The following is a 25,104-nucleotide window of genomic DNA, read 5'->3' on the forward strand; positions in this document are numbered from 1 at the left end:
ATGTGACAGAGAGGGGGCTTGATGGACGTATCAGTTAAATGCGCTGGACTGACCGGAGACCCATTTCATACTGTAAACCCAGGACCATCTGTTGCCTGTACCCTGTGTGCCCCTTGCCTAGCAGCTGCTACTTCCATGTACTGAAAGGCTGGACAAGGAATCTCTCTTGCACACCAGATCTGGGTCAAATACGTATTTGTTTTGAATTCAAATAATTTTCTACGTTTTACTGATCTTGTCTGGTGTATTGGAACCAATGAAATACTCTCAAAAAGTGCGAACCCCGCCTTCTGGTCATATTGGCAGGCTCAATTATACCAGGCAAGATCAATAGAGCACAGAAAAGTATTTGAATGCAAAACAAATACGTATTTGACCCAGATGTGTTACACACACATGCACATACATTCTCTCTCTCTCTCACACACACACACACTCACTCTCTCTCTCTATCTCACTATCTCTCTCTTTCTCTTTGTAACTTATGACTACATTTATAGTTGCCATGCGTGGAATATGACTCAAATGGAGAATGGTTTGCGCAGGTAATATTACTACCATGGGTTCACCTGGGTTTTTTAAATATTTTGGTTGGCATGTAATTGCTGTGGAGGTTAGAACCTGGTGATGTCTTTATCTGGGCCTATGAGCCTGGCTATGGTGCTTACCAAAAGGAGGGAGAGGAACAGTAGATATCTCACCGTGTGGTCTGGGCTGTCCTCCTGTCTCCTGACCCTGTTGAGATACAGACACCCTGACGCCCCCCTAACATACAAGAGGGGCGAAGCGTCTGTAGTCCTAAATTAATGTCCGGCTGCCTTAGCTACACCCAATCAGTGATGTCATTACCAGGGGTTTTTTCTCAGCTGTGAATGGGAAAAAATACCTGCTTTGACATCACTGATGTAGGTGTGGCCAACAGCGCAGCCTAGATGAAAGTTTAAACTCCAGTGGCAGTTTTCTTCCACGTGTTGACTTGCGCTTAAACGATCGTAAGCGATGGGCCGAAGGAGCCAAATCGGAGAAAGATTGCTTCAACGGCCGGCCGCATCATTATGACTAATCTCTCAAAGGAATCGATGGGGATCAGTAATGTATGAGATGTATACGAGTTTGAGCGGGGGTGGGAATGGGTGTGGACAACAAAACCCAGGGCTGGTGCAGAACCGTTAAGCATTTGAAGACATCACTTATTTATGAAAAGGCCCCACTTATGCAGGCCTGCTTAAACAGCTCAAGTTTACAGTTTCATCCCTCCTCCCACGTGGCTTGGGTATTTACTTGAAGCGATTTGGGTCAAGTGCCCTACGGGGATGGAAGACGGGGCGGATCTCTGTCCGCGGGTGTGGTCGCCTGGCCACGCTCGCGCCCGAGCGCAGTCCCCAGGAACGGTCGCTGTTCACAGGCCTGTGACGAATCCCTTCGGAGCCCTGCGTTTGCATCTCGTCAGACGCTGAACACAGGGTCATCTTCAGAGACTGACTGGCTCTGGTGTCATGGGTGATCTGTAATCTTCTGCGGCATGCCGTCCCATTTAAATGTGATTATATGTGACGGCTTATTGTGTGCTGTAGTGTAAGGATGTAATGCTGGATTTGGAGGCTGCGTGACTGAATTATTTCCAGTGCTCCTTCTTTCTTTCATCTGGCGCACTACTCTGTGCCCTGTGCAGGCTTTCTGCGTCACGTTTCTGTCCAGATGTGGCTTTAAATTGTGCTGCTCGCATGTGTGAATGGGTGCTTACTATCTGTGTGTGTGTGTGTGCGTGCGTGTGCAAACTGGCTTACGTGCTTATGTGCCTGTGTGTGTGTGCGCATGTGTGTGCGCCTACGTGCCTGTGTGTGTGCATGCGTGCGTATGTGTGCTTACATGCCTGTGTGTGTGTCCGTGTGTGTGTATGCTTACATGCCTGTGTGTGTGTGTGTGTGGTTACATGCCTGTGTGTGTGTGCATGTGTGTGCATGTGTGTGTGTTTGTTTGCGTATACTGGCTTACTTGCTTATGTGCCTGTGTGTGTATATATGCATATGTATTTATGTTTGAGTGGCTGCTTGTGTGCATGAATATTATGTATGCACATGTGGATGAGTCGGTGTTCTCAGTAGATGTGCAGGGAGAGGTGAATGGGGTTTCCTGACTGGTGATATAAATGTGTGGGACCACAGGAAACCCCAGAGTAGAACAAGAAAACAGTTTCCCACATCCTCCTCTCTCTTATGCGCTCTCTTGCACTCTCTCTCACCCTCCCTTTCTCTCTTTCCTTCCCTCTCACTATCACTATCTCTCCCTCCCTCTATCACTTTCTGTCTCCCTCTCCCCCACCCTCTCTTTCTCTGTTGCACTTTCTCTCCCTCCCTATCTCTCTCTCTCTATCTCTCCCTCCCTGTCTCTCTCTCTCTCCCTCCCTGTCTCTCTCTCTCTCCCTCCCTCCCTGTCTCTCTCTCTCTCTCTCCCTCCCTGTCTCTCTCTCTATCTCTCCCTCCCTGTCTCTCTCTCTCTCTGTGCCCCCTCACCTCACATTCATGCAGAAGAAGAAGCGTGCTTTGAATTGCTACACAAAAGGCCCTTGCCAACAAAATTAGGAGACCCCTGAGAGCCTTGTGGATACATTCCTCGGTCTCCGTGGGTGCATTACCCGGTCGCCGTGGGCGCTGGAAGCAGAACTTGTTGTCACAGGGCGACGCTCATTAGCGCCGTTGCCGCGCACGACTGCTCATTTGTTTACCCCGGGGTGCCACCCTCCGGAGATTCGGCTACACCTGCTAGCGCCGCAGCGTGCTTGTTACGGCCTTTTCACAATATCACTTTTCCTTCGCTAATTTGGTTCTCGTTACCGGGTTGTTCTACAAGAATAAGTCGTAGTAAGTTGTGTAAGTTGTACGAGAGTAAACTTCCTGCTTGGCTGTATGTGGCTGTGCTTTAATAATATAGCCTTGCTCTCTCCTCTCAGTTAGATGCCATCCACAAATAAGCAGTCTCCCTATTTTAAAAGTGACACGACTGAGAAAAGCAGGCAGTGAGGAAAGAAAGCTGAAAGGTGCTGAAAGAAAACAAACAAATACACACAAGGGAGTTAAGAGCAAGCTTTGCGGTGTGAAAAGTACATTTCATTGATTTTCTTTTCAAGGTGCAAAAGCTGCAGTTGTTGAGGTTGGCACCCAGAAATCAAAGCAAACACGGAATGTAGTGACTTGGCTTACCTCTGTGGTCAAGTGATTATACATCCTTAAACTGTACACAAAGGATTATTCTGTCACTTAATAAACAAACAGAGTTAACAGGATATCTCTAGCTTTCACAGGCTGCACAGTTAGGCTCCCTAAACGAGGTAGTTTTGTCCTCTTTAAAACAGGAAGGATCTTTCTGGATTTTAAGGATCTGCATTGGTGGGTACAGAGCTTGTATGAAATGTATTTTTTGTTTTTGTTTCTTACAGGATGATTTCTGTTTCATGTATAGTTTAGGCCATATTGGTCTTCTGTATCCAATCATGTTCTTAGAGTGTGGAGCTAAATACCTGTCACCACATGTATTTTTAACCTTTCGATTGGCGGTCTATTGAAAGGGTTGAAGGCATCACTCATGTTGTGTTCTGGGGGGAGCAGGGGGGAAGGGGCCCTTTCTTGTCGTTGGTCGTCATGAGAACAACAGACGAAATGCTCTTGAAATGGCGAGTGGGAGGGCAGCGGCAGGTGCTCTGAGTCACTGTCTCAAAGGTCAGAGGACCGTCCACTCGTGTCCATGACAGCACAGCCTCAGATACGGATGAGAAACAGACAGGTGCCTCATCTTACGTCCAAAACCACGCCCCCTCACCCCCAATCAGAACATAAACACACAAACCAGTACACACACATAAACACCTCTTGATAAAAAGTGAACAGCAGTCTACGTACATTTGGAAAGCAAATTAATCTGTCAGAAAAAAAAGCCATTAGTGACACAATTCATTTCAAGTCTTAAGTCCGGGGCGCACAACTCTGGTTCTGGAGGGCTGGTCTTCTTGCTGTTTTTTTCTTCCAGCCGATTACCTTAGTTTTCTGACAGCTCTATAAACTAGGCTGATTAACTCCTGCACTTGAGCACAGTAAACTCTTTAGGATACACTTGCAGTCTTGCTGCTGCTGCAGCTGATGGTCAGATCAAGATATGATTGAGGTGATAAAATAATTCAGAGCAGAAGTTGGCACAAATCTGCCCTTGTTGTGCACTCCTGTTTTAAGGGACACTACCAGGCATAACCTGGATGTTTAGGGGTGAGAAGATCAAAGGGAAGGCTGTGAGGACATGCCCTGCTCTCTTGCCCAACTTGTCCAGACTTGTGTGGGGAGTCCTTACTGAGTCAATATGTCTCTCTTTCACAGAACCGTGTTTCAACAAGAAACAAAATATTGTCGGGTGACTTTATTTGATGGGGTGCTGTGAGAGAGATTGTGTTGACTCTAGGCTATGTCTCCTCACTATAGTAAAAAAAACAAAATAGGGATGGTGATTTGGTTAGGTTACTTTCAAATTTCTATTACTGAACCCTAGTTCAGTGGAACATGATAGTATGTGTGCATGCATTTGTGTGTGTTTGTGTGTACATATGTGTGTGTTTTCAGAAGGATATAGATTCAATGAAAGGGACACTGTAGGTTAACCCCATCTGGGATTAGAAATCTACATGGTGATTATGGATTGGCGACTTATTGAGGTTTATTTTTAGTTTGTATTCAGCAGTATGTGTGTGTGAGGGTGTGTTTTCAGTTGTTTATTTGTGTGTGTGTTTGTCTGAGTGCGTGTGTATGTGTGTGTAGGTAAGCACTTGTGTGTGTATTTGGGGGCGAGTGTTTAAGTGTGTGTGTGTGTCTGTGTGTGTAATTGTGGGCGAGTGTTTAAGAGTGTGTGTGTGTGTGTGTGTGTGTGTTTGCGCGCGCCTGCCTCTCTCTCCATATCTCTGCTTGCTCGGTGGTGCCAGGGCAGAGGCTGGTAGAGCTCACCAGGTGGCGGGAGTTGCCATAGCGCCCCAGGACACAGGAAATGAAAATCCTCTGTTATGTCACCCTCTCTCTAATCCACAGCTCTGGCGGCAGGCTGGCGCGTGGGCCATCCACTGCATCGCCACCCCTGTGCAGGCGAAGCAGGCCTTTCTGCAGGTCTGTGACCCACTCTGACCATAAACGCAGGCAGTCGGGGAAAGGGCACGAACGCAGCGCTTCCTCTTCAAACAGCTCCCTTTACTGACCTGCGAAATTGTAGTCATAAATTTTCCCACGTCATGTCACCGTACCAGTGAGTGCCCAGCTGGCCATTTCCACGCAGTCTTAATGGCTAAAGCATTGTGGGAAGTTTTATGACGCCAGATCATTGTAATTGCGAAATGGGTGTGGCTGTACGCTGTTCTTTATTAATCCCTTCCTGTAACGGATGCTAAAGTCAGCTCTTCCCGTAATCCTGCTGGCTTAAAAAAAAAAGAAAAAAGAAAAGAAAAACAGCAGCAGCTGATGCTCGCTACAGCCATCTTAGACCTGGGAGTTATCGTAACCTCAGTCAGTGCGCCCCCTGGCATCACGGTACCGGTGTTGAGTGATGGTCGGGGAAACAGCGTTCTGGAATATTCCGTTCTCGTGATGGTTTACTTTTGTGTTCTTCAGGTCGCAGAGTGTTGTGGTGGTAAAACAAGGACTATTTCAGCTGGATGATGGGCAAATCACCTCTTCCCGGAATACTTTTCTCGTCAAGGATTGTCAGGAATATGAGCCTGTTGAGAGTTGGAACAGCAATGATCAGCTGATTGATTCATTTATTCTTTGGTGGTTAAGACACCCACCATGGACACTCATTGTTGTGAAATGGACATCTTCTGCTGTCTAGCACCTTCATTGGCCAGATGTTGAATTGCACCTGGGCCTCACCTCTGTCAAAAGGAGGAGTTTATTATGAATCAGCTTTCTTTTAGAGTGTGCAAAGTAATAAAATAATCCTGGAACCTGTTGTAATAAAAGCTCTGTAAACATTTATAATCTACTGTTTATTACGTCAGGAAAATTACCAGCTTGCACACACTTTCCTTCAGAGACAGAAAAGCCTCCCCAGCTACAAGCCCCCGTTGTATGAACTTGGGAGTTCAGAAGCAGGATGAAGTCTCAGTGGAGATGGGATGTCTGCAGCTCAACAGGCAGACTAGCAGGTGCCCCATCACTTGTTTGTGCGGTGACCCTCATCCTGGTCAACTGGAACCCTCCCATTCCTGGCCAATGCTTGAGCCAATACCTGCTGCTCCCCTCCACCGCCATGCCCATCATCTGAGCCGCAATTTGATCAATGTAAACATTGACTGACTGACCATGTTGGTAACATATCTACACCCTGACCCAACCAGAGGAGGATGGGTTTCCCCCTTGAGCCTGGTTCCTTTCCGAGGTTTCTTCCCATCTGCCACGAGGTGTTTTTCCTTGCCACTGTTGCTTTAGCCTTGCTCCTGTGGGGGTTTAGACCAGGGTTGTCTGTGAAGCATATTGTGACAATTGCTGTGAAATGCGCTATATAAATAAAATTTGATTGATTGATTGATTGATTGATTCAATAGTGCATTGGCCTGCATGGCTGCTGGTTGCGTTCGGTACTGCTGTGGTCCGGATTAGTTACCAACCGTGGGGCCCTTCCATCCAGGACCGGGATTTCTGATGGAAGAACACATTCCTGTTGTTTGCTCTATGCCTTCAAATGGCTACCCAAATAATTTCTGTTTTAAAGGGAGTACTCGTTGTTACTGTCAGTTGAGCAAAACATACAGTGATTCATGCATTGTTATGATTTTGTTTTCATTTCACCAAATTCAAGCATAATTACAAATTATTGAGTGGAAGTGGAACCCAGGAATTACTGCAAAATAAATATGTTGATCCTAGTTAGTCACAACATTGGTCTGACTCACCAGACGTTAATAACCTGTTTCTGAGCCGAGAAACGAGTCAACACATTTCTGACTCTGAGGCTGTGTGAGAGCTTTTCAGGTTTCAGGTGGGAGTTTGAACGTTTGCTGAAAAGCTGAGCTGAGGTTTTTCAGAACCACCCGTCCTGCCCTCCCCCCCCCCCGCCACTCGCTGCTCACAGCTGTCAGTTTCCTGTTCTGCCAGTGATCTGTCTCACATAGCGAGCTGTGCCCCTGTATGGCAGCTGTCCCTCTGAGTTGTCTGCAGTAGAGTGGCCTCTTAGGGCTGCACCTCCGACGATTGCTTCTGTCAGTCAGAAGCTTCTGCGCCGTACCTGGGGGGGGGGGGGGAGGGGGGGGAGGGGGGTGGGAGAGAGAGGGAAGAGGGAGCGAAGAGAGAAGCAGAAAGAAGGAGAGAGAGGGAGACGGTGTGTGAGTGAGAGAGAGAGGGAGAGGGAAAGAGAGACAGAGAGAGAGAGTGAGTGTGAGCGAGAGAGACAGAAAGGAGAGAGAGGGAGATGGTGTGTGAGTGAGAGAGAGAGAGAGAGAGGGAGAGAGACAGACAGAGAGAGAGTGTGAGTGAGAGGGAGAGACAGAAAGGAGAGAGAGGAGATGTGTGTAAGTGAGAGAGAGAGAGAGAGAAGAGACAGAGAGAGATGTGAGTGAGAGTGAGAGAAGAAGAGAGGAGAGAGAGAAAGTGACAGAGGAGAAGAGAGAGACAATGTGTGAGCGAGAGAGAGAGAGTGTGAGAGAGAGGGAGAGGGAGAGAAGTGTTTTAATGGCAACAACCTGCCTCATTATCCAAACTCCTCTGGGAATTTGTCTGAGAATGATCCAACCCCCACCCCCCCCCACCCCCCCAACCTTTCCTCAGAATTGTCCCGACAAATAATGATTTCGGATGCATCAGGCCACGAAGCATTACTGCTGCATCGCATATAAAAAGAGGGCTGGAAAGTGGCCTCGATATGTATGTTGATTTTATTTATTTATTTAATGTTTATTTGATAGGGACAGATACATTTTAAAATAGATTATTGCCAAACAATATACAATGCAATGTATCACAGCATTTATAGCATATGCTAATTTCCGATGCTTGTCCCTAGATGGGCTTTTCTTTTTATTGAGGCGGTTTGTTGCCGTGGGGGAAATTAATAGACCTCATTTGAAGAAGTGGCGATTTGGGAATAGCGTGAATTACTATTTGTAGCACAGAGAGGTAGAAAGTAAAAGTCCTGCCATGTGTTCCTTCCACCAATTAACTCAGCCAGCTGATTTCGCTAATTACTCCTACCCCCTGGCTGAATAATTGTGCTAATTAGCAAATTCTGATGATTGGAACAAAATCCCGGGGAGGACTTCTACTTTCTGAACCAGGGTTTTCCACCTCTGGTAGCTCACTTGTATAAACCCCTTTATGTCTGTTTTTATGCAATCTTTCAGAAAAACGTTTTCTAAAAGTCACAAATGAAAGAGGTGTTATCTGTAGATAGTGATATTGGTCTCATTCCGGTTAAGGAAGTGTCGACGGTTGCTGGCAGGCTAAAGAATTAGCGCCCCATGTTCTGGACACAAAAGGGATTTATTGAACAAGACAACGGCCAATGCTTGCCGTATTGGAGACAGAGGATTCCGTTTCCAAGAACAGATGTTCATAGGTTTTGTTTGCAATGTTTGTTTTTATAATTTCTCAATAATTCTCCTTTGTTCAGTGCTCTGTGGTCTGCTTTGTGTGTACACCACCTGGAAGGTGTGTAGTTGCATCAAAGAGGCTGGCCTGTCTTCAAGCGCGTGTTATGATAATTACCCTGATTAACGAGAGGGAGATTGACCCAGATCATGCCGCGGTGATTTTGGCACTTCGTTGAAAGGTTGGGACCTCTCCACGAGGCCATTACAAAAGACGGAGATGCCACCTTTCTGGAAACTACCATTGCTACAGTGTTAATATTTGCAGACAGAAAAGCTTGATGCTTCACATTAGTTCAGTGGAAGCAGAGCACAGTACACAGACAAGATTTCTGTAGTAAGGAGGGTTCTTTTCCCATGAGCCTCCAGTTTCAGCAAATATTTGCTCGGGTACCGCAGGGAGAGATTTACAAGCGTTGTCCTAAAATCTAATGTTTACCTGCTACTGATGTGTCTGCGCAAAACTAGGCAGAATAGATTACCGTTATCTGACTGCAGATTGCTAACAAAAGCATGTATACGTTTTGTTGAGGCCGCAGTGTTCAGCAGTGTGACCAGTCTAATAGCGTAGCGGAAAGCATTAGAAATACCAGAAGGACTACGGTGGACTTACAGCTTCATTGTATTTTGTGTACTGCAGAAGTAAACCAAAGACTGTTTGTTTTTTGTCAGAACTTATACAGCATCTTGTCATTTGGCAATGCGTTTTTATAAACCTATTCTTATAGTTCTAAAATGAAAATAAATGACTGTTATTTCATGGAAGTGTAATGCGATATGGTTTTATTGCAGATAGTTCATATTGCCTTGGATTTGCATAACATCTGTAATTACAAACAATGTGTGCCTACCCTTTAATAGTCCGGTGTCTTCAGGCAAATGCATGTACACAGTTTCCATTTAATGAAGATTTAATATGCTCACTGATTTTCAAAGTGCAGAAGCTGCTTTTGCTAGTCCCTTTTCAGATAGTTGGATTATTCCTCTCTGCCTCGAAGAAAACTACTTTTAGAGTTCCCCTCTAATTGAGTTTCCACTTCTTCAATATCGATGCTGTCTTTTGTCTTGAATATTGTATTACTGCCTTATAAAATAAATGTTGTTCCATTTGGGAAGAAAACAGACTAATGCATATGACACAATAAGGGCTATGGACACATCCATTAAGTCTTGAGAGGAAGTTTGTACATCTGTTTTTTTTATTTTTATTTTTTTTTTAATAAAAGCTGACATTTAACCACCCCTAAAGAAATCAACTGACACTTAAGTACATGGACTTCCTTTATGTGATTTTGTAAAAACTAGCAGGGCAGCTGTGATTCTGCCTGGAAGAGTAAATGTATCCCATAATGAATACTGACTTATAGCACCATAGTTGATTCTAAATATTATAATGGTTTTAAATATGTTTACTGATTACAGTTAAAGTTCCTTTTATTGGTAATAACGATATATCAATATGTTTTACTTGTTACAGTCAGTTACCTCACTGTCATTCGAGCTCAGTGTGGTTTTGCAAAACACAGCTGATGTTTAAGCCACCACTAAGTGTATGTGCCAATCAGAGAGTCCGGCAAACATCTTGTAATTTCATTAGGGACCCAGTAGCTCACAGGCATGTAGACTAATGGCTCTTTCAGTTCAGTTGTAGGTTAAAAACATAGGACTGCAGTGTAGCTCATCCTGTTTAGATGCCATTTTAGTGCATAGATGGGCTACACAGTCTGCTATCGCCCCTGCAGGGCAACGCACAACTGGCTCTAGAATCACAGCAGCTGGAGAGGTAATAGGGTTGGTAACATTCTGATATTCCTGAGAAATACACTTATTTGCCACCCTACCTCGTTTAATATAAATTGTATTTCAGACACAGCATTGTTCTTTTGCCTTTTTCCTGGGCTGGTGTTCAATGGCAAGGTAGTTCATTTCACTGGTTGATTTATTTATTTATTTCTTGGCAGCTTCAGCAAATTCGGTGACATGGGGGCATTTACATTCATTCATTTTTATACCCAATGTCCACATGCTCCGAATATATGATCGAGTCAGTTCAATGTGTGCTTCAGGACAGGAGGACTCATGGATTCATGGTTTCCGCAAGTGATGAATTTGATGTTGGAACCGCGTATGAACTCTTCTGAATAACTGTAACGGAGCGAACCCTTTGTTCTTACTAAGTCACTGTTTTTTTTAAAAAACAATCAGGTTTTAACTGTAGACTATCTGCTTATCTACGTCGTTTTCATAAATGTAGTATGCACCATTTATGTTTCCCGGTTTGTCAGATCAAACAAATTCGTAGGTGTAGGAACTTGAAAATACTATACTGCTTCACCATTTGCAAAGAAGACGTGCTGCCTTCAGACGACTGAGCAGAACAAGGGAGCTAATGGAATAAAATATAATAAAACGGCTACCGGAGCCGTTTAGCTCAAACTTGCGGGGTACACCTGGTGGTTGGGTCGGATCGATGCTGGATCACGTTCCCACCACAAACGAACCGCTCCAGAGTTTGTTTGGGACCAGACCTAGACCACCTCCTCTCAAGGGTCTCGGTGCGGTTGTTTTGGTCCGCACCCGAGTGCGATTACTGTATTCGCACCTGCCCAAACGATTCGCACCAAGGGGGAAAACGAACCAGAGTCCGATTTAACCGGACTAATAAGCGCTGGTGTGAAAGCACCCTAAAACACCCCACTTGGGTTGCACAAGAGTCTGATCTCATGTTTTTTTTGCTGAAAGTGATCGAGGAGGCCTCCTCTTGCTGCGGAGGCCGAGTTGTTGTCAAGGAGAATAGACTTCCAGACATTCAGCGGTCACTGAAACAAAACCACATAGGTCTCCCTGACAACTAAATTCAGACCGGCTGACAGAACGTGGCGCTGTCCCGTAAGGTGTGGTGGTAAAATGTCAACGTGATATTTGTTTGGGCGAGGATAGTTGAGGATTCTGATTTCCAATAGTTTGGAAATATTCCATCCATGTTCCATGATATCCCTTTCTTCAAACTAATTTCCTCTGATAGCCTGATGAATTTCTGCCATTGTTTGTACCTGCCTACATTTCAGCAGTCCTTGCATGTAACCAGTATGTGACTGGCCTTGGTAACATGAATGACTTGCTTACTAGGGTGACTTTTATGTCTTATGCCATCTGTAATCATTGCATACAGCAGCTCGTTTTTCCATTTTACCAGAAAATAACATTGTTCTGTGATCAGTTGGCCTCAACAAAGTATTATGTCACACTGCTGAACCTGGTTAGTGTTACACCTGTGAAGTATGCTATAACGGCCAACTCTTTCTGTCTTCCAGATAAGTTCAATGCCTACGTGACGCTGAAGGTTCAGAACGTGAAGAGCACGACCATCACAGTCCGAGGGGACCAGCCATGCTGGGAGCAGGACTTCATGTTGTAAGTTCCCTGCATTCTACCTCCCGTCCTGTGGGTGGCAGCATGTTTAAAAAAATGTCTTCACAGCAACTGGCGGATACGTTGTATTGCCTTGCATGGTGTGACAATTCCCCCCCCCCCCATTTTTAATTTTTTTTGTTGAACCTGGACTGATAAGCCCAATCGCAGTTGTGAGCCAGTCCTGTTGATTCAGGGGCACTACAGACTTGGAGCGCATGGCCTCCAGAGAGAATGAGGTCAGTGTGCACGGCTGTCGCACACCTATTTTATCCGTCCTCATCTCCTCAGTCCTGACCAAGGTTCGCAGTCTTTGAGGACGTTCCAGTCTGTTAAAAGCTTCTTGGAGGAGTGAGGAGACTCTTGGAGGATGCTTCAGTGAGGACACGTCTTTGCCGAAGTCTTTTTTTGGAACGCATGACGTAGTAAATGATCCACAAGTGGATCCACCTCTCCATATCTGCCACGTTTGTAATTGACATCGCTCCAAAAACTTACGCTTGACTGAGCTTTGAGTCCTCTGACCTCGTATCTCGTCCTTGCATCTCTTTCTTGTGTCCTCTGTTGGCTGGCGCTAAGGAGCAAGTAAAGGATACGAAGAGTGAAAATAAGTGCTTGGAATGAACTTGGATTCCAGCTTAATTGTCTCAGCGGCTGTGTCTGAGGATAGTGATGGTGTTAGGGTTGCCCTTCCCACTGAATCTGAGCCCGTGGAATCCCCAGCCATGTGGGTTTTCAGGGACAGGGCTGAGGCCCCCTGCAGACTCTGTGGTTCCCCAGACGCAGGGTTTGTGCGCCTCTGTCCTGCGGTGCAAACTGGCTGTGAGCAGACTGACGCACGCGATGTATCTCATACAGAAAGCCTCGCCTTTTCTCCCAGGGCTGCCACGACACGTGGTGAAAAAAGTGCCCTTTCAGGCCAAGCGCTTGGCTTTTGTTATTCTGGATTTTGCTGGAGCGAAAGCAGTGGTGTTTCTTGTAAATAAACAAATTCCCCTCCTCCACTACCTCCCGCCACCCCCCTTCCTTCCTCCCCCCCCCCCCAGAAATTGTGCCTTCTGCTGCAAACAAGATAAATTAGGACAGAATAAGTTCTATTTGGAATCTGTCATTCTGTGATTTTCAAAATTCAATGGTTAAAGAAAAAGTACCAGTGGCTGGCAGCAGTGTTGCTGGGATGAGTGGAAGGGAGTGGAGTTTTATTTTCAGTTTTCACAAAAGGAAGATTTTTCTAATCTGTCTCTGCAGATAATTAGCTACTCGCATATCAGGCTTTGCACAGGTGGACTATATTGGCTCTAGTAAGCGGTAGTGGCTACACATAAATTATTGGTTTTTGGTCTAGTGTTGAGAAGGGGGCGTATCTCTTCATAAAGAGGTTGTGCAGCTGTTATGCATTGCGAGCTTGATTCAGCTGCATTAAAACAAATAAAGTTGGTGGCAGTTGAATGAACTCCTCATGAATCATTCAACTTGAGACAAGTGTATTATGAATGCATTGCGTGCGTGACATTCTTAGGTCAGTCTTCCTCCGGTCAGATCCCATCCCGGGTGTTGTCATGCTTTATAAAATATGCTTGTAATTGGTTCATTATGAATATTGCATGATGTGTTCATGAATATATACTGCGTAAACAGCCGTTGAATTTCAGAACGATGACAAATATCCTTGGCCATTTTATGTACCCATTATGTGGACCTGTTTTGTTTTTTGAAGTGCTAATAAATGTATCATGAATAGATTAAGCATTGGGGATTCTTAAATCTGTGATCCTGAGGTCAGGTCTCTCCCTGGTGGTGAAATAAAACGTACACAGGTTTTTGCATGGATTTAATGAATATTTTATGAAAAGTTCAATATGCACTCATTAAAACCATTTTCCTGGCGTGTCAAGTCTACCATGTTTTCCACAGATGTGAAATGATCTATATTTGTTCATTGTGAAATATACTTTCAATAAAGTATTTTAAACTGTATTCAGTAATGTAGTATGTGTTTTACTCATCGTATCGTCATGTTAATGCCGATATGATAAATTATGCAGCCGCTCTTTTCGTGTGCAGTGTTTGTGTCAGTGTTCAGTGTTTGTGTCAGTGTTTAGTGTTTGTGTCAGTGTTTAGTGTTTGTGTCAGTGTTCAGTGTTTGTGTCAGTGTTTAGTGTTTGTGTCAGTGTTCAGTGTTTGTGTCAGTGTTTAGTGTTTGTGTCAGTGTTCAGTGTTTGTGTCAGTGTTTAGTGTTTGTGTCAGTGTTCAGTGTTTGTATCAGTGTTTAGTGTTTGTGTCAGTGTTCAATGTTTGTGTCAATGTTCAGTGTTTGTATCAGTGTTTAGTGTTTGTGTCAGTGTTTAGTGTTTGTGTCAGTGTTCAGTGTTTGTATCAGTGTTTAGTGTTTGTGTCAGTGTTCAGTGTTTGTGTCAGTGTTCAGTGTTTGTGTCAGTGTTCAGGTTTGTGTATGTTTTGTATTTTGTATCAGTTTTCAGCATTTGTGTCAGTGTTCAGTGTTTTGTATCAGTGTTTAGTGTTTGTGTCAGTGTTCAGTGTTTGTGTCAGTGTTTAGTGTTTGTGTCAGTGTTTAGTGTTTGTGTCAGTGTTTAGTGTTTGTGTCAGTGTTCAGTGTTTGTATCAGTGTTTAGTGGTTGTGTCAGTGTCCAATGTTTGTATCAGTGTTCAGTGTTTGTGTCAATGTTCAGTGTTTGTGTCAATGTTCAGTGTTTGTATCAGTGTTCAGTGTTTGTATCAGTGTTTAGTGTTTGTATCAGTGTTTAGTGTTTGTGTCAGTGTTCAGTGTTTGTGTCAGTGTTCAGAGTTTGTGTCATTATTTAGTATTTTGTATCAGTTTTCAGCATTTGTGTCAGTGTTCAGTGTTTTGTATCAGTGTTCAGTGTTCGGCTAAATGGTTTGTTTGAGTGTTGAGTGTCGCCTTGCATCAGGATTACGGGCCTGTTGATCCACGTGCTGATCTGTGTAAACCTCAGCAGCAGCGGGGATTAAAGAGAGAGGCTTTATAACACCATGAGCCACAGCTCGGGGAGCGCCATCAAATATTCATCCTCACCACCGGGGAGTGTCAAACCTTCCTCCTACTGTACACTGAGCGTCAAATATTAACTCACCCCGCCCCCCCCCCACCACCCCGAACAAGGCTAAAAAACCAAAGGAACAACTGCTTTTATTTATTACTTGCACACAACAGCAGTAGCCTACACCTCGTAGGCCAGTGTCGTTTTATTTTTATGTTGCTTTTTTCCTTGTTAAAAGGACGCCACCTGGCCTTCCTCTTTTGTTTCAGTGTGTAGGAGTGAGCTGTCAGGGTCCTCACGCCTGGTTCGCAGGCTGCTGTGCGGCAGGTGCGTTCCTTGTCTCGTTACGTTATGAAGAGAGAGACTGCCCGAGCAAGCTGGAACATTATCGGAGAAATCCATTTTCACACCCCTGGCTGCTTTTTTTTCTCTTTCTTTTTCTTTTAAGCTTGTCCGCCGCCTCCAGACACAATGAAGCTGTCATAAGCAAACGTTTGTCCGGCGTCGTTTATCACACTTGCATGCAGTGTTTTTATGACTCTCCGTGGCAACCGTCCTTTGCCTGTGCCACTCAGCTGAATCACCTTCGCTGGTTGGTTTTGGTTCGAGGAAGGGAAAATGACCTCCTGGGTTCCACCTCCGCCTCGCTTGGTCACGCAGAAACGGCGATTCGCGTAAAAAACGGCCTCTCTCCGTAAATCGCAAGTGACCGTTTATCGCAAGTGTTCCACAGACCTACTTCTTTCTGGTTCATCCATCGCCGCTGTGGGCTTCGTGTTGATTGACGTCAGAGTGCTTCTAAAGCTGGGCTTTGTTCGCATCGACTTCTGTTCCTCCTGTCGGAATTATTTATTGTCCCTCGGATTACGTGAAGTCCATCATTTCCCGTCTCGCAGTCTCCTTCGGGAAAAACGTTTAATTTTTTTTGAGAAGCGTTTAAGTTAACACTGTTCATTCTGTGCTCTCCATTTGGAAAGACTTGGTTTAACCATGCCACCGTTTAATTTTTCTAAGGGACTGGGAGTTTTATTAACCACTGTCTATGGAGTTAAAAATACACACAGATTTGTGGTTCAGCCAGAGGTTCAAGTGCGCTGTATTCATCTGCCTTAGGGATCATCTGCAAACGGTCTCTGCTTCTGTAGGTCATGGGCCAGCTGGCAGTGCCTTCAGATCTAAGCAGCTGACAAATGCACAACAGTGTAGTTAAATTCAGGTCATGATTGAATAAAACTGAGCAGCTTTCCTTATGCAGATGGCTACTCATTATTTTACATGTGCAGTAGTTTTATGAGGTTTTATTGACTGTTTTTCCAGATCCTTAATAATAGAAAATCACCATCTCAAGTAAGTTCCCAACTGATCTGAGTTATTTCTATCGAACCTGCAGCCTCCCAGCACCCAATCAACTTTGAACCAAAGGTTTTATCAATGCACTAATTCCATTACACAACTCTGATTTAAACTTTATTGGTTATTTTGTATTTATTATTTTGACAGTCAGTAACGCAAATTCATGAATTCATTTGACATGAGATTTCTATGAGATTCTGTTATTTTTTGGGGTGTTTTATAGAATGTGATTTGCCAAAGCATTTTTGTGTGAGCTGTAATCAGAATGGACCTTGAGCTTTGTGAAAAACCTCTAAAGTCAAACTGAACCGTTTTGGACGTCCAGATAAGTATGGCAGACGAGCTTTCTCTTTGATAAAAGATAAAATTGAGATGCCTGGGGCTATATTCAATTCCATATTCCTGTCAATGTCTTACTGTGCACTGAAGAGCTGTCAGGTCTGTGTGTGTGTGTGTGTGTGTGTGTGTGTGTATGAGTGAGTGAGTGAGTGTGGGTGTGTGTGTGTGTGTGTGTGTGTGTGTAGTAGTAGACTGATACTCCAGTCATGCCAGTCTACTCCAAGACCGTTTCAATTTACTGTAAGTGCTTCCTATCAGTTGGATGGGAGAGCAGGGAAGGGTTGAAATGGGGCAGTGGTGCTGTGGTTGAGAGTGTCCATAACACATTTTATCTGTGGTAAAGTGACCTCATCTGCAGAAAAGTGAGGTCTTGTAACTGTGAGTGATGAGGGGGCTTGGGTCTAAGCTCCTGGCCTGGCATTTTGTTGAGAATGCTGTATAATGCTTGCTGTTATCCCCTGAACTGGGGCTGAAAAAACGCAATGGGTATTGCATTGTGGGATTGCTGTGTAATTCCACACATTTTATTGATGTCCAGGAGGGGGAGCTGACTGGCTGACTGTCCATGCTGTGGGTGGGTAGATCTCAGCCGGTGTTTCTTGTCCCGAGTCCCCTGGAGACCAAGGGTCATTATGGAAATAAACTGTATCTAGGCTACCTAGGAGATTTTATTCCGTCAGCCAGTCAGCCAGCCAATCAAGCAGCCAATCATCCAATCAGCCAGTCAGCTAGCCATTCAGCCTATGAGCCAGCCAATCAGCCAGTCAGCCAATAAATTTGCCAATTAGTCAAACAGCCAGGCAGCCAACCAGCCAATTAGCCAGCCAGTTGGCCAATCAGCCGGCCAATCAGCCAGTCAGTCAGTCAGCAAGTCAGCTACCCAGTCAGCAAGTCAGCCACTCAGTCAGTCAGCTAGTCAGTCAATCAGTCAAACATTAATGTGAGAGGCTGTTCAATGCTAACTTTCATTAAAATCCAGTAGGACTGGCCTATCTATCGCCACCTTTAAAAAGCCAATGTTTCTTTCAGTCGTATCACCACACTGTGACATATTGGAGGTGGTTTCTGGTAAACCACACATTAATGGGTTATGAAATGAGTGTATCAGTTTATATTGTTTAATGTATATTTCTCCAGTAGCTGCTGAGCTGTAACATCAGGAGAAAAGATGAATAATCTTCACTCTGAGGATTTCTGGCAGTGGAGTGGAGAATCCAGCAGAGGCAGGGTGGTACAGAGATGCTCCCCACCGTCTGACTCCGATCCTAATTGTGCCAGTGCCCCGTGTGGCTGGGAGTCCCATGGAGCAGTGCCTAATTGTCTGTAGCGTCACCCTGGGATTTCATTTGGTACGGCGTTCCTCGCCTCATTGCAATCGAGACGCTTTCGTTTAGCCGATAGCTCTGCCTGCAGCCACTGCGTGCAGCTCGGATGATTGGTGGAATTTTTGTGCAGCTCAGATGATTGGTGGAATTGTTGTGCAACTGAGATTATTGGTGGAATTGCTGTGCAGCTCGGATGATTGGTGGAATTGTTGTGCAACTGAGATTATTGGTGGAATTGCTGTACAGCTCAGATGACTGGTGGAATGCTGTGCGGCTCAGATGATCGGTGGAATCGCTGTGCAGCTCTAGTGGTGAAGTACAAAAAGGCAGTGGTTGGCTGTGTGTGTTTTTGAAGGTGTGTTTTCTGGAAGGGAAATCTGGACCTAGAGTAGTACTGCTGCTCATTTCAGAGATTTTGGCTGACAAGTTTCTGGACAAGTTGCTGGATTTCAAAATCAGAGCCAGCTTAATGTCATGTGAATTATGAAATTACTCAACCAAAATATGATGTACACCAATCCCTACAGCAGTGGTCATTTTATAAATCAAACTGTCAGTTAACTTGCTCCTTACAACAAACTTGTCTCTAAGGAAACGCCAATATTTATTCTCATGAAGGAGACCACTTTGCAGAGATAAATCACAGAAGATTAAAAGCAAGCAGGCTTCTGAGCAAGCAGTGAGTGCAAAATCGGTAACAGCTCAGCCAGTTTGCCTGGGGGGAAAAAAACCCTGGTCTGGCAGCCCTGGATCAGATGTGTTCCAAAATATCTTCCCAAAGCAACAGCCAATTCACACCGGCATCAGCAGGAGAATCAGTTTCCCCTCTTATCAGTGTCTCCAAAAAAGTCATTTTAATTAACCGATTAGAGAGTTACAAAAAAAGCTGTGGGATCCTCAGTCGCAGTTACGAATAAACAGCCCAGTCCTTCAGCTGCTATTGTCTGGAGCTGTATGGATTAGAGGGGGTTCATTACTAGCGCATTGTAATCCATGTCCATGTCGGACAGGTTCTGCTTTCCGCAGCTTGTGTTACTGTTCCCCTCATGCCACAGACATTGTCCCGCCAGACGCTGTTAACGTATCGCTTAGGAGTGAGAGCCTTGAGGGTTCAGTGTGGGGTGCAAAACAAGCTTTTTATCGGGGTATTTCAGACACACTGAAGGCTTAAAGAGCTGCTTTTTAAGTGAGTTTTGATCCACCCTCTGAAACAAACACCGATAAGGATCCATACCTATAATGATCCAGCCTCTAACACACGCCCCTTTAAGGGTCAATACCTATAATGATCCAGCCTCTAAAACACGCCCCTTTAAGGGTCAATACCTATAATGATCCACCCTCTGAAACAAACACCGATAAGGATCCATACCTATAATGATCCAGCCTCTAACACACGCCCCTTTAAGGGTCAATACCTATAATGATCCAGCCTCTAAAACACGCCCCTTTAAGGGTCAATACCTATAATGATCCAGCCTCTAAAACACGCCCCTTTAAGGGTCAATACCTATAATGATCCAGCCTCTAAAACACGCCTTTGTAATACCTATAATGATCTGCCTCTAACACACGCCCTTTAAGGGTCAATACCTATAATGACCAGCTCTAAAACACGCCCTTTAAGGGTCAATACCTATAATGATCCAGCCTCTAAACACGCCCTTTAAGGGTCAATACCTATAATGATCCAGCCTCTAAAACACGCCCTTTAAGGGTCAATACCTATAATGATCCAGCCTCTAAAACACGCCCTTAAGGTCAATACCTATAATGATCCAGCCTCTAACACACGCCCTTAAGGGTCAATACCTATAATGATCCAGCCTCTAAAACACGCCCTTAAGGTCAATACCTATAATGATCCAGCCTCTAAAACACGCCCTTTAAGGGTCAATACCTATAATGATCCAGCCTCTAAAACACGCCCCTTTAAGGGTCATACCTATAATGATCCAGCCTCTAAAACACGCCCCTTTAAGGTCAATACCTATAATGATCCAGCTCTAAAACACGCCCTTTAAGGGTCAATACCTATAATGATCCAGCCTCTAAAACACGCCCCTTTAAGGGTCAATACCTATAATGATCCAGCCTCTAAAACACGCCCCTTTAAGGGTCAATACCTATAATGATCCAGCCTCTAAAACACGCCCCTTTAAGGGTCAATACCTATAATGATCCAGCCTCTAAAACACGCCCCTTTAAGGGTCAATACCTATAATGATCCAGCCTCTAAAACACGCCCCTTTAAGGGTCAATACCTATAATGATCCACCCTCTAAAACACGCCCCTTTAAGGGTCAATACCTATAATGATCCAGCCTCTAACACACGCCCCTTTAAGGATCCATACCTATAATGATCCAGCCTCTAACACACGCCCCTTTAAGGGTTCATACCTTCAATGATCCACCCTTAAAGACACACCCCTTTTAGGGTCCACCCCTTTAATGATCCACCCTTAAAGACACACCCCTTTTAGGGTCCACCCCTTTAATGATCCACCCTTAAAGACACACCCCTTTTAGGATCCACCCCCTTTCAGGCTGACCCTTGTAAAGGCCCTATGCTTTAATTCAAACTAAATGAATTCCCCTTTGAAGGCAAAACCTTTTTTGTGTTAGCTTCAGTAATAGCAATTTCAAACCATAATAAACAGAAATACGCTTTGCTTCGGCTGTTATGTATTTTTTAAGTGCAACCTGGTAAACTCTTTGCAGCGTCCGTGCTTTCATGATGCTCCCTGCAGATGGTCTTTTAAGTGGAGCATTTCTTGCTATTATTGTGGTTAAGATGCAGAGCCTTGATGCAGAGCCTTGATGTTTCGGCACTCATCTGATGCCACAATAGATTACAGAGCCGACAATCTGTATCTATGGCAACACATCAATTAGTAATTCCCTTATTTTACTTTGGCTTTGTGAGCAAAAAAAAAGGAATAAAAAAAAAGAAACTTTCTGGAAAGCAAAACAGAACCTAAAATGATAAACACAAGGAAATTGATTGTTGTTTTTATTGTGTGTGTGTGTGTGTGTGTGTGTGTGTGTGTGTTTAACGCCACAGTTGGTTATTAAAAAATGAATATGTTGGAAGCTTGCAACTCCATTTGGGAATGAGTCATTTTTTTTCCCGGTTTCTCTTCAGCTCAGGATTGAATGCTGATGGGTTTAAAACATGGCTTGCATGGTGCTGTGATCGCACTGGTACCCTTTTGGCCTTTTTGGCTTTACAGAAAGCCCCCATGCAGGTTTCTTTGTGCTCCCTTTCCCCCCCCAATTTAGAATACTCAGTCATTCTCAACTCTCATCAGGTCGCAACACTTTCATTGTAACATTCTCATCGCTACATTATATTATCTGTACTGTCAAGGTTTTTTTTTTGTTGGTCTTTTCAAGAGCCAGTCTCATATGTGACTCATTATACAACTAATTGGCGGACATTGCATCCCAGCATCTTTTCAACCAGCTATAATAATACATCATTGTTTGAAATATTGTTTCCTTTGATAATGAGCTCTGTAGTCCTTGTGTAATCATTCTTGGTATTTTTTCTCTCTTGCTATATCAGCTGTTACAAGGCATCAGAGATGAGTATGGTAATTGCCACATGTAAAAACCAGGAAAGACTTGGTAATCAGAAGAAATATTATGACATATGTAATCGTATCCAATTAGAGTTAATCTTGTTTAAAGTGTATCTGTACAATGTATCTGTAAATATAATTAGCTCCTTATATGTGCTTGTACTGTATGTTGAACTGTTTTACAGGAAAATGTTGTCTTATCTACATCTCTGCAGGAAATTCAGGTTACAGAGAGGCATTCCGTCTTGTGCGTTAGCCTGACCGATCACTGTTCCTGTGATAAGATGATTGACAGACCGTGGCTGGGCTATCATGGATGGTCCTGAGGCATAAAGACAGACACAACGTTTCTTTGCGTTTGCCCTGGTTTACTTGCCATGGTCTTCTTGCACGTCGTAATGCTCACATACTCTCTTCAGTAAGCTGGAAGGTGGAATTCTTAGATGTGGTTTGAGAGGAAAGGTTGTCCACAGACTAGTGACTCAGCAGGGAGGACCAGGGTGAAATCCCCTAAGTGGATACCTGTGTCCTTTCCCAATCAGCCTACATTGATCCCTGCTTTGCAAACTGCCTCGTAGAGATGTAATCTGTGACTGACAGTTGCATTTCACCCGGAGGGCGAGCTGAGATATTGGATAAACTCTGAGACAAGGTGTTCAGGAGGTCAGGCTTGAAGCTGTTCAGCCAAGGGCGTTCCTTATGTGTTTAGCAACCTCTGATATAGCAACCTCCTTTGGGACCCACCCTCCGCTTCTGTCTGGTTCAGCCTGTAAACTGCTTTTCAGTAGCAGTGTGAGGAGAACCTTTATTAGGGGAGTGGCTTACCTGTGCAAAAAGTTTCTACATATTCACATAAAGTACATATTCACCCTACAGGTAAGTGCATAATTGGCTGTGTCGCTCGCTGGGGAAGGGAGGGATTTCCCTCCAAGGGAATGCTGTGTCTCTCTGCACAACAGCACCCCCTGTGGTCAGTCGAGCACACGCAGCCCGCCCACACAAGCTGCGCTCAAAGGGCCTGGTTTACTAAGACCTTTAGCACGTGCAGAACCTTTCAGCACGTGCAAAACCAATAACATGACCACTGATTGGTCATGGTATTGGTGTTGTGCCAATCATGTGCTATTAGTTATTAGTTTTGAGGTTCTGAATGTGCTACAGGTCTTAGTAAAAAAGGCCCAAATTGTCCATCTCTGACATATTGTCTGTGTGAGCTCGACCGGTGGGCTGAAGAGTGAAAAGATGCAGCAGCTCGGCATTGCATGTTTCAGTCGAGAGAGCATCTCGCTGTCTCTCGCTTTTGCTCTGTTGAAAGAGCAGGTTTCCACGATGATCGTGCACACACAATTTGGGCATTCAAGGTAAACAAAACTGAAATGAATACTTTTTTTCAGGGTAATTAAACAATTAACACTGCTGACGCGGACTTTGTCCCAGAAAAGGCTACTTCATATGGTGGCTTTTCATAAAAACCACCTTTAATTTACACTTGTGGGCTAAACTTGCGGCTAGACTTCCTGCTTTTTTCTGATTCGAGACTGGAAAAGAATTTTCACACAACATGATAATACGCGGATTAACAGGTGCCTCGCTCTTGACGCTCGTGCGGCGGTTGGTTAAAGCGAGAGCCCCTCCCGCGAGCGCTTTCTCGCGCGTCTGTTCGGGCGCGAGTCTGGGGAGGGTCCGCGAGCGCGCTCGTTAATTACCCGCTGTTTTTAATTAGCGTCTGAGAGCTCGCTCGCGCTCAAGCCCTTCCTCTCTTTTCCTGAAAAGCGCCCCGTGTTGCCGGGAGCCGAGCTCACACAGGCTGCCATGTGTAAATGAGAAGTTCTCCATCGGAGTTGGAGACTTCCTTTGTTTTCCTCCGTACCAAGGAGAGGGCGGCGTTTAGAACCACGTTCCTGGTTTTCAAACGCAGCTGGAGAAAAGGCTGGATTAATGCTGTGATGTATGTCCATTCCTCGGTCCTGTTTAGGTGTTTCCCAAACCAGGCTAGGGGCCAAAACAATCTTGTTTTCAGTGTGTTTTTCATGAATGGTTTTTATCAAAGTAAAACTTCAGAACCAATTTTGAGAAATGCTCAGAAAGGCTGTTTTTGTCCTCACCATTCACATATAGCAAGCTGGCAATGTAGTGCCCCCTCCCCATGTGCCAAATGGATTGATGCACAGATCAAAGGACAGCCAGGAGGCCAGGTGCAGGGTGGTTTGTTCTGTTCTGAACGGGAAAGCCGAGTGTTGTGTAAATCTGTGCAAAATGCAGATGTGCCAAACCGTGGCTGCTTTTTCTGCCTGCAGATGTGTCGCGGGGCATGCGTTCACACGTCAGGCTGTGAAGTGGCGGTAATTTCCGTTGCGACGGGACACCTCGCTAACGTTCCCTTCCCCGCTCTCTCTCTCTCTCTCTCTGCAGCGAGATCAGCCGGCTGGACCTGGGGCTCATCGTGGAGGTGTGGAACAAGGGCCTGATCTGGGACACCATGGTGGGCACCGCCTGGATCCCTCTCAAAAGCATCCGCCAGTCGGACGAGGTGAGCTGGACCCCCCGGCCGAGGGGCCCCACTGGGTCGGCGGCGTGGGGAACCGCTCTGTCGCCAGGCGACCGGGACCCTTCGCCAAACTGCCTGCTGTCACCCAGTGTGCCTTCGAACAGGCCCGTGTTCAGTCAACACCTGTCGTTAAATTTGACTACCGTTTCAATGCTAGCGTGCCATAAGAATGCCTACTGACCAGAACAGGACGTTCATACTGGTGGTCTTCTGTGCTACTTGACAGCTAATCGGCTGATTAATATCACTGACTGGCCAGGAATCCAACTCACCTGGTTTTCCAGTCCTAAATCATCGCCTGATTAGAGGGGAAGAATGAGAACCAGCAGTACTACTGACCCATGAGGGCCAGATTACTGTATCACTGCTTTAGAAACTATATGTGTTGTGCCTGGACTTGAGCACCTGTCTTCTACAGTAGATGGAGTGGCAAGGTGGTCCATTCATTGGTTTTGTGAAAAAACAACTGTGATGTTCAAAATAATTTCAACCTATGACCTCTGTTGGTAGCACTAAACTTTGAATATTTTTTTAATCCTGACTGAGCTTTGTTGATAGTAGTTTGCCAAATCTAGTGATTACGAAAATTAAGTTGTTAATTTTTTTTTGATGTTAAGAACCTACAGCGTTCATCAAACTGTAAATCAAAGTTAACGACAAATGTTGAAGAAAACCAAGCCGCAAACGTAGTGGTGGAGACTAAGATTTCATCAGTAATCAATAATGGATGGAGCTCTGGATCTCTGAACTGTTAATCACTTGATTAATCCAGTCTAGTAACCGGTACAGTTTCCGACAGCAGAAACATAGTCACAGTCACAGAAATCACACTGACCGAGCGGCTTATATCTAAATGGAACTAGAGGCATACATTTGGGTACAGACGCTATGCATACAAACACATGCTTACGCTC

General features: G+C 44.8%; 1 protein-coding gene across 1 annotated transcript in view; it reads left to right on the top strand.

The window, feature by feature from the left end:
* Positions 1 to 25,104, top strand: part of LOC135240048 (uncharacterized) — an 81,499-nt gene that overhangs the window by 30,924 nt on the left and 25,471 nt on the right. The window contains exons 3-4 of the mRNA XM_064309176.1: positions 11,923 to 12,022; positions 24,055 to 24,172. Of these exons, the coding sequence (XP_064165246.1) occupies positions 11,923 to 12,022; positions 24,055 to 24,172 (218 nt within the window). The remainder of the gene's footprint in view (positions 1 to 11,922; positions 12,023 to 24,054; positions 24,173 to 25,104) is intronic.

Source organism: Anguilla rostrata, chromosome 14 (assembly GCF_018555375.3).
Source record: "Anguilla rostrata isolate EN2019 chromosome 14, ASM1855537v3, whole genome shotgun sequence".
Taxonomy (NCBI): Eukaryota; Metazoa; Chordata; class Actinopteri; order Anguilliformes; family Anguillidae; genus Anguilla; species Anguilla rostrata.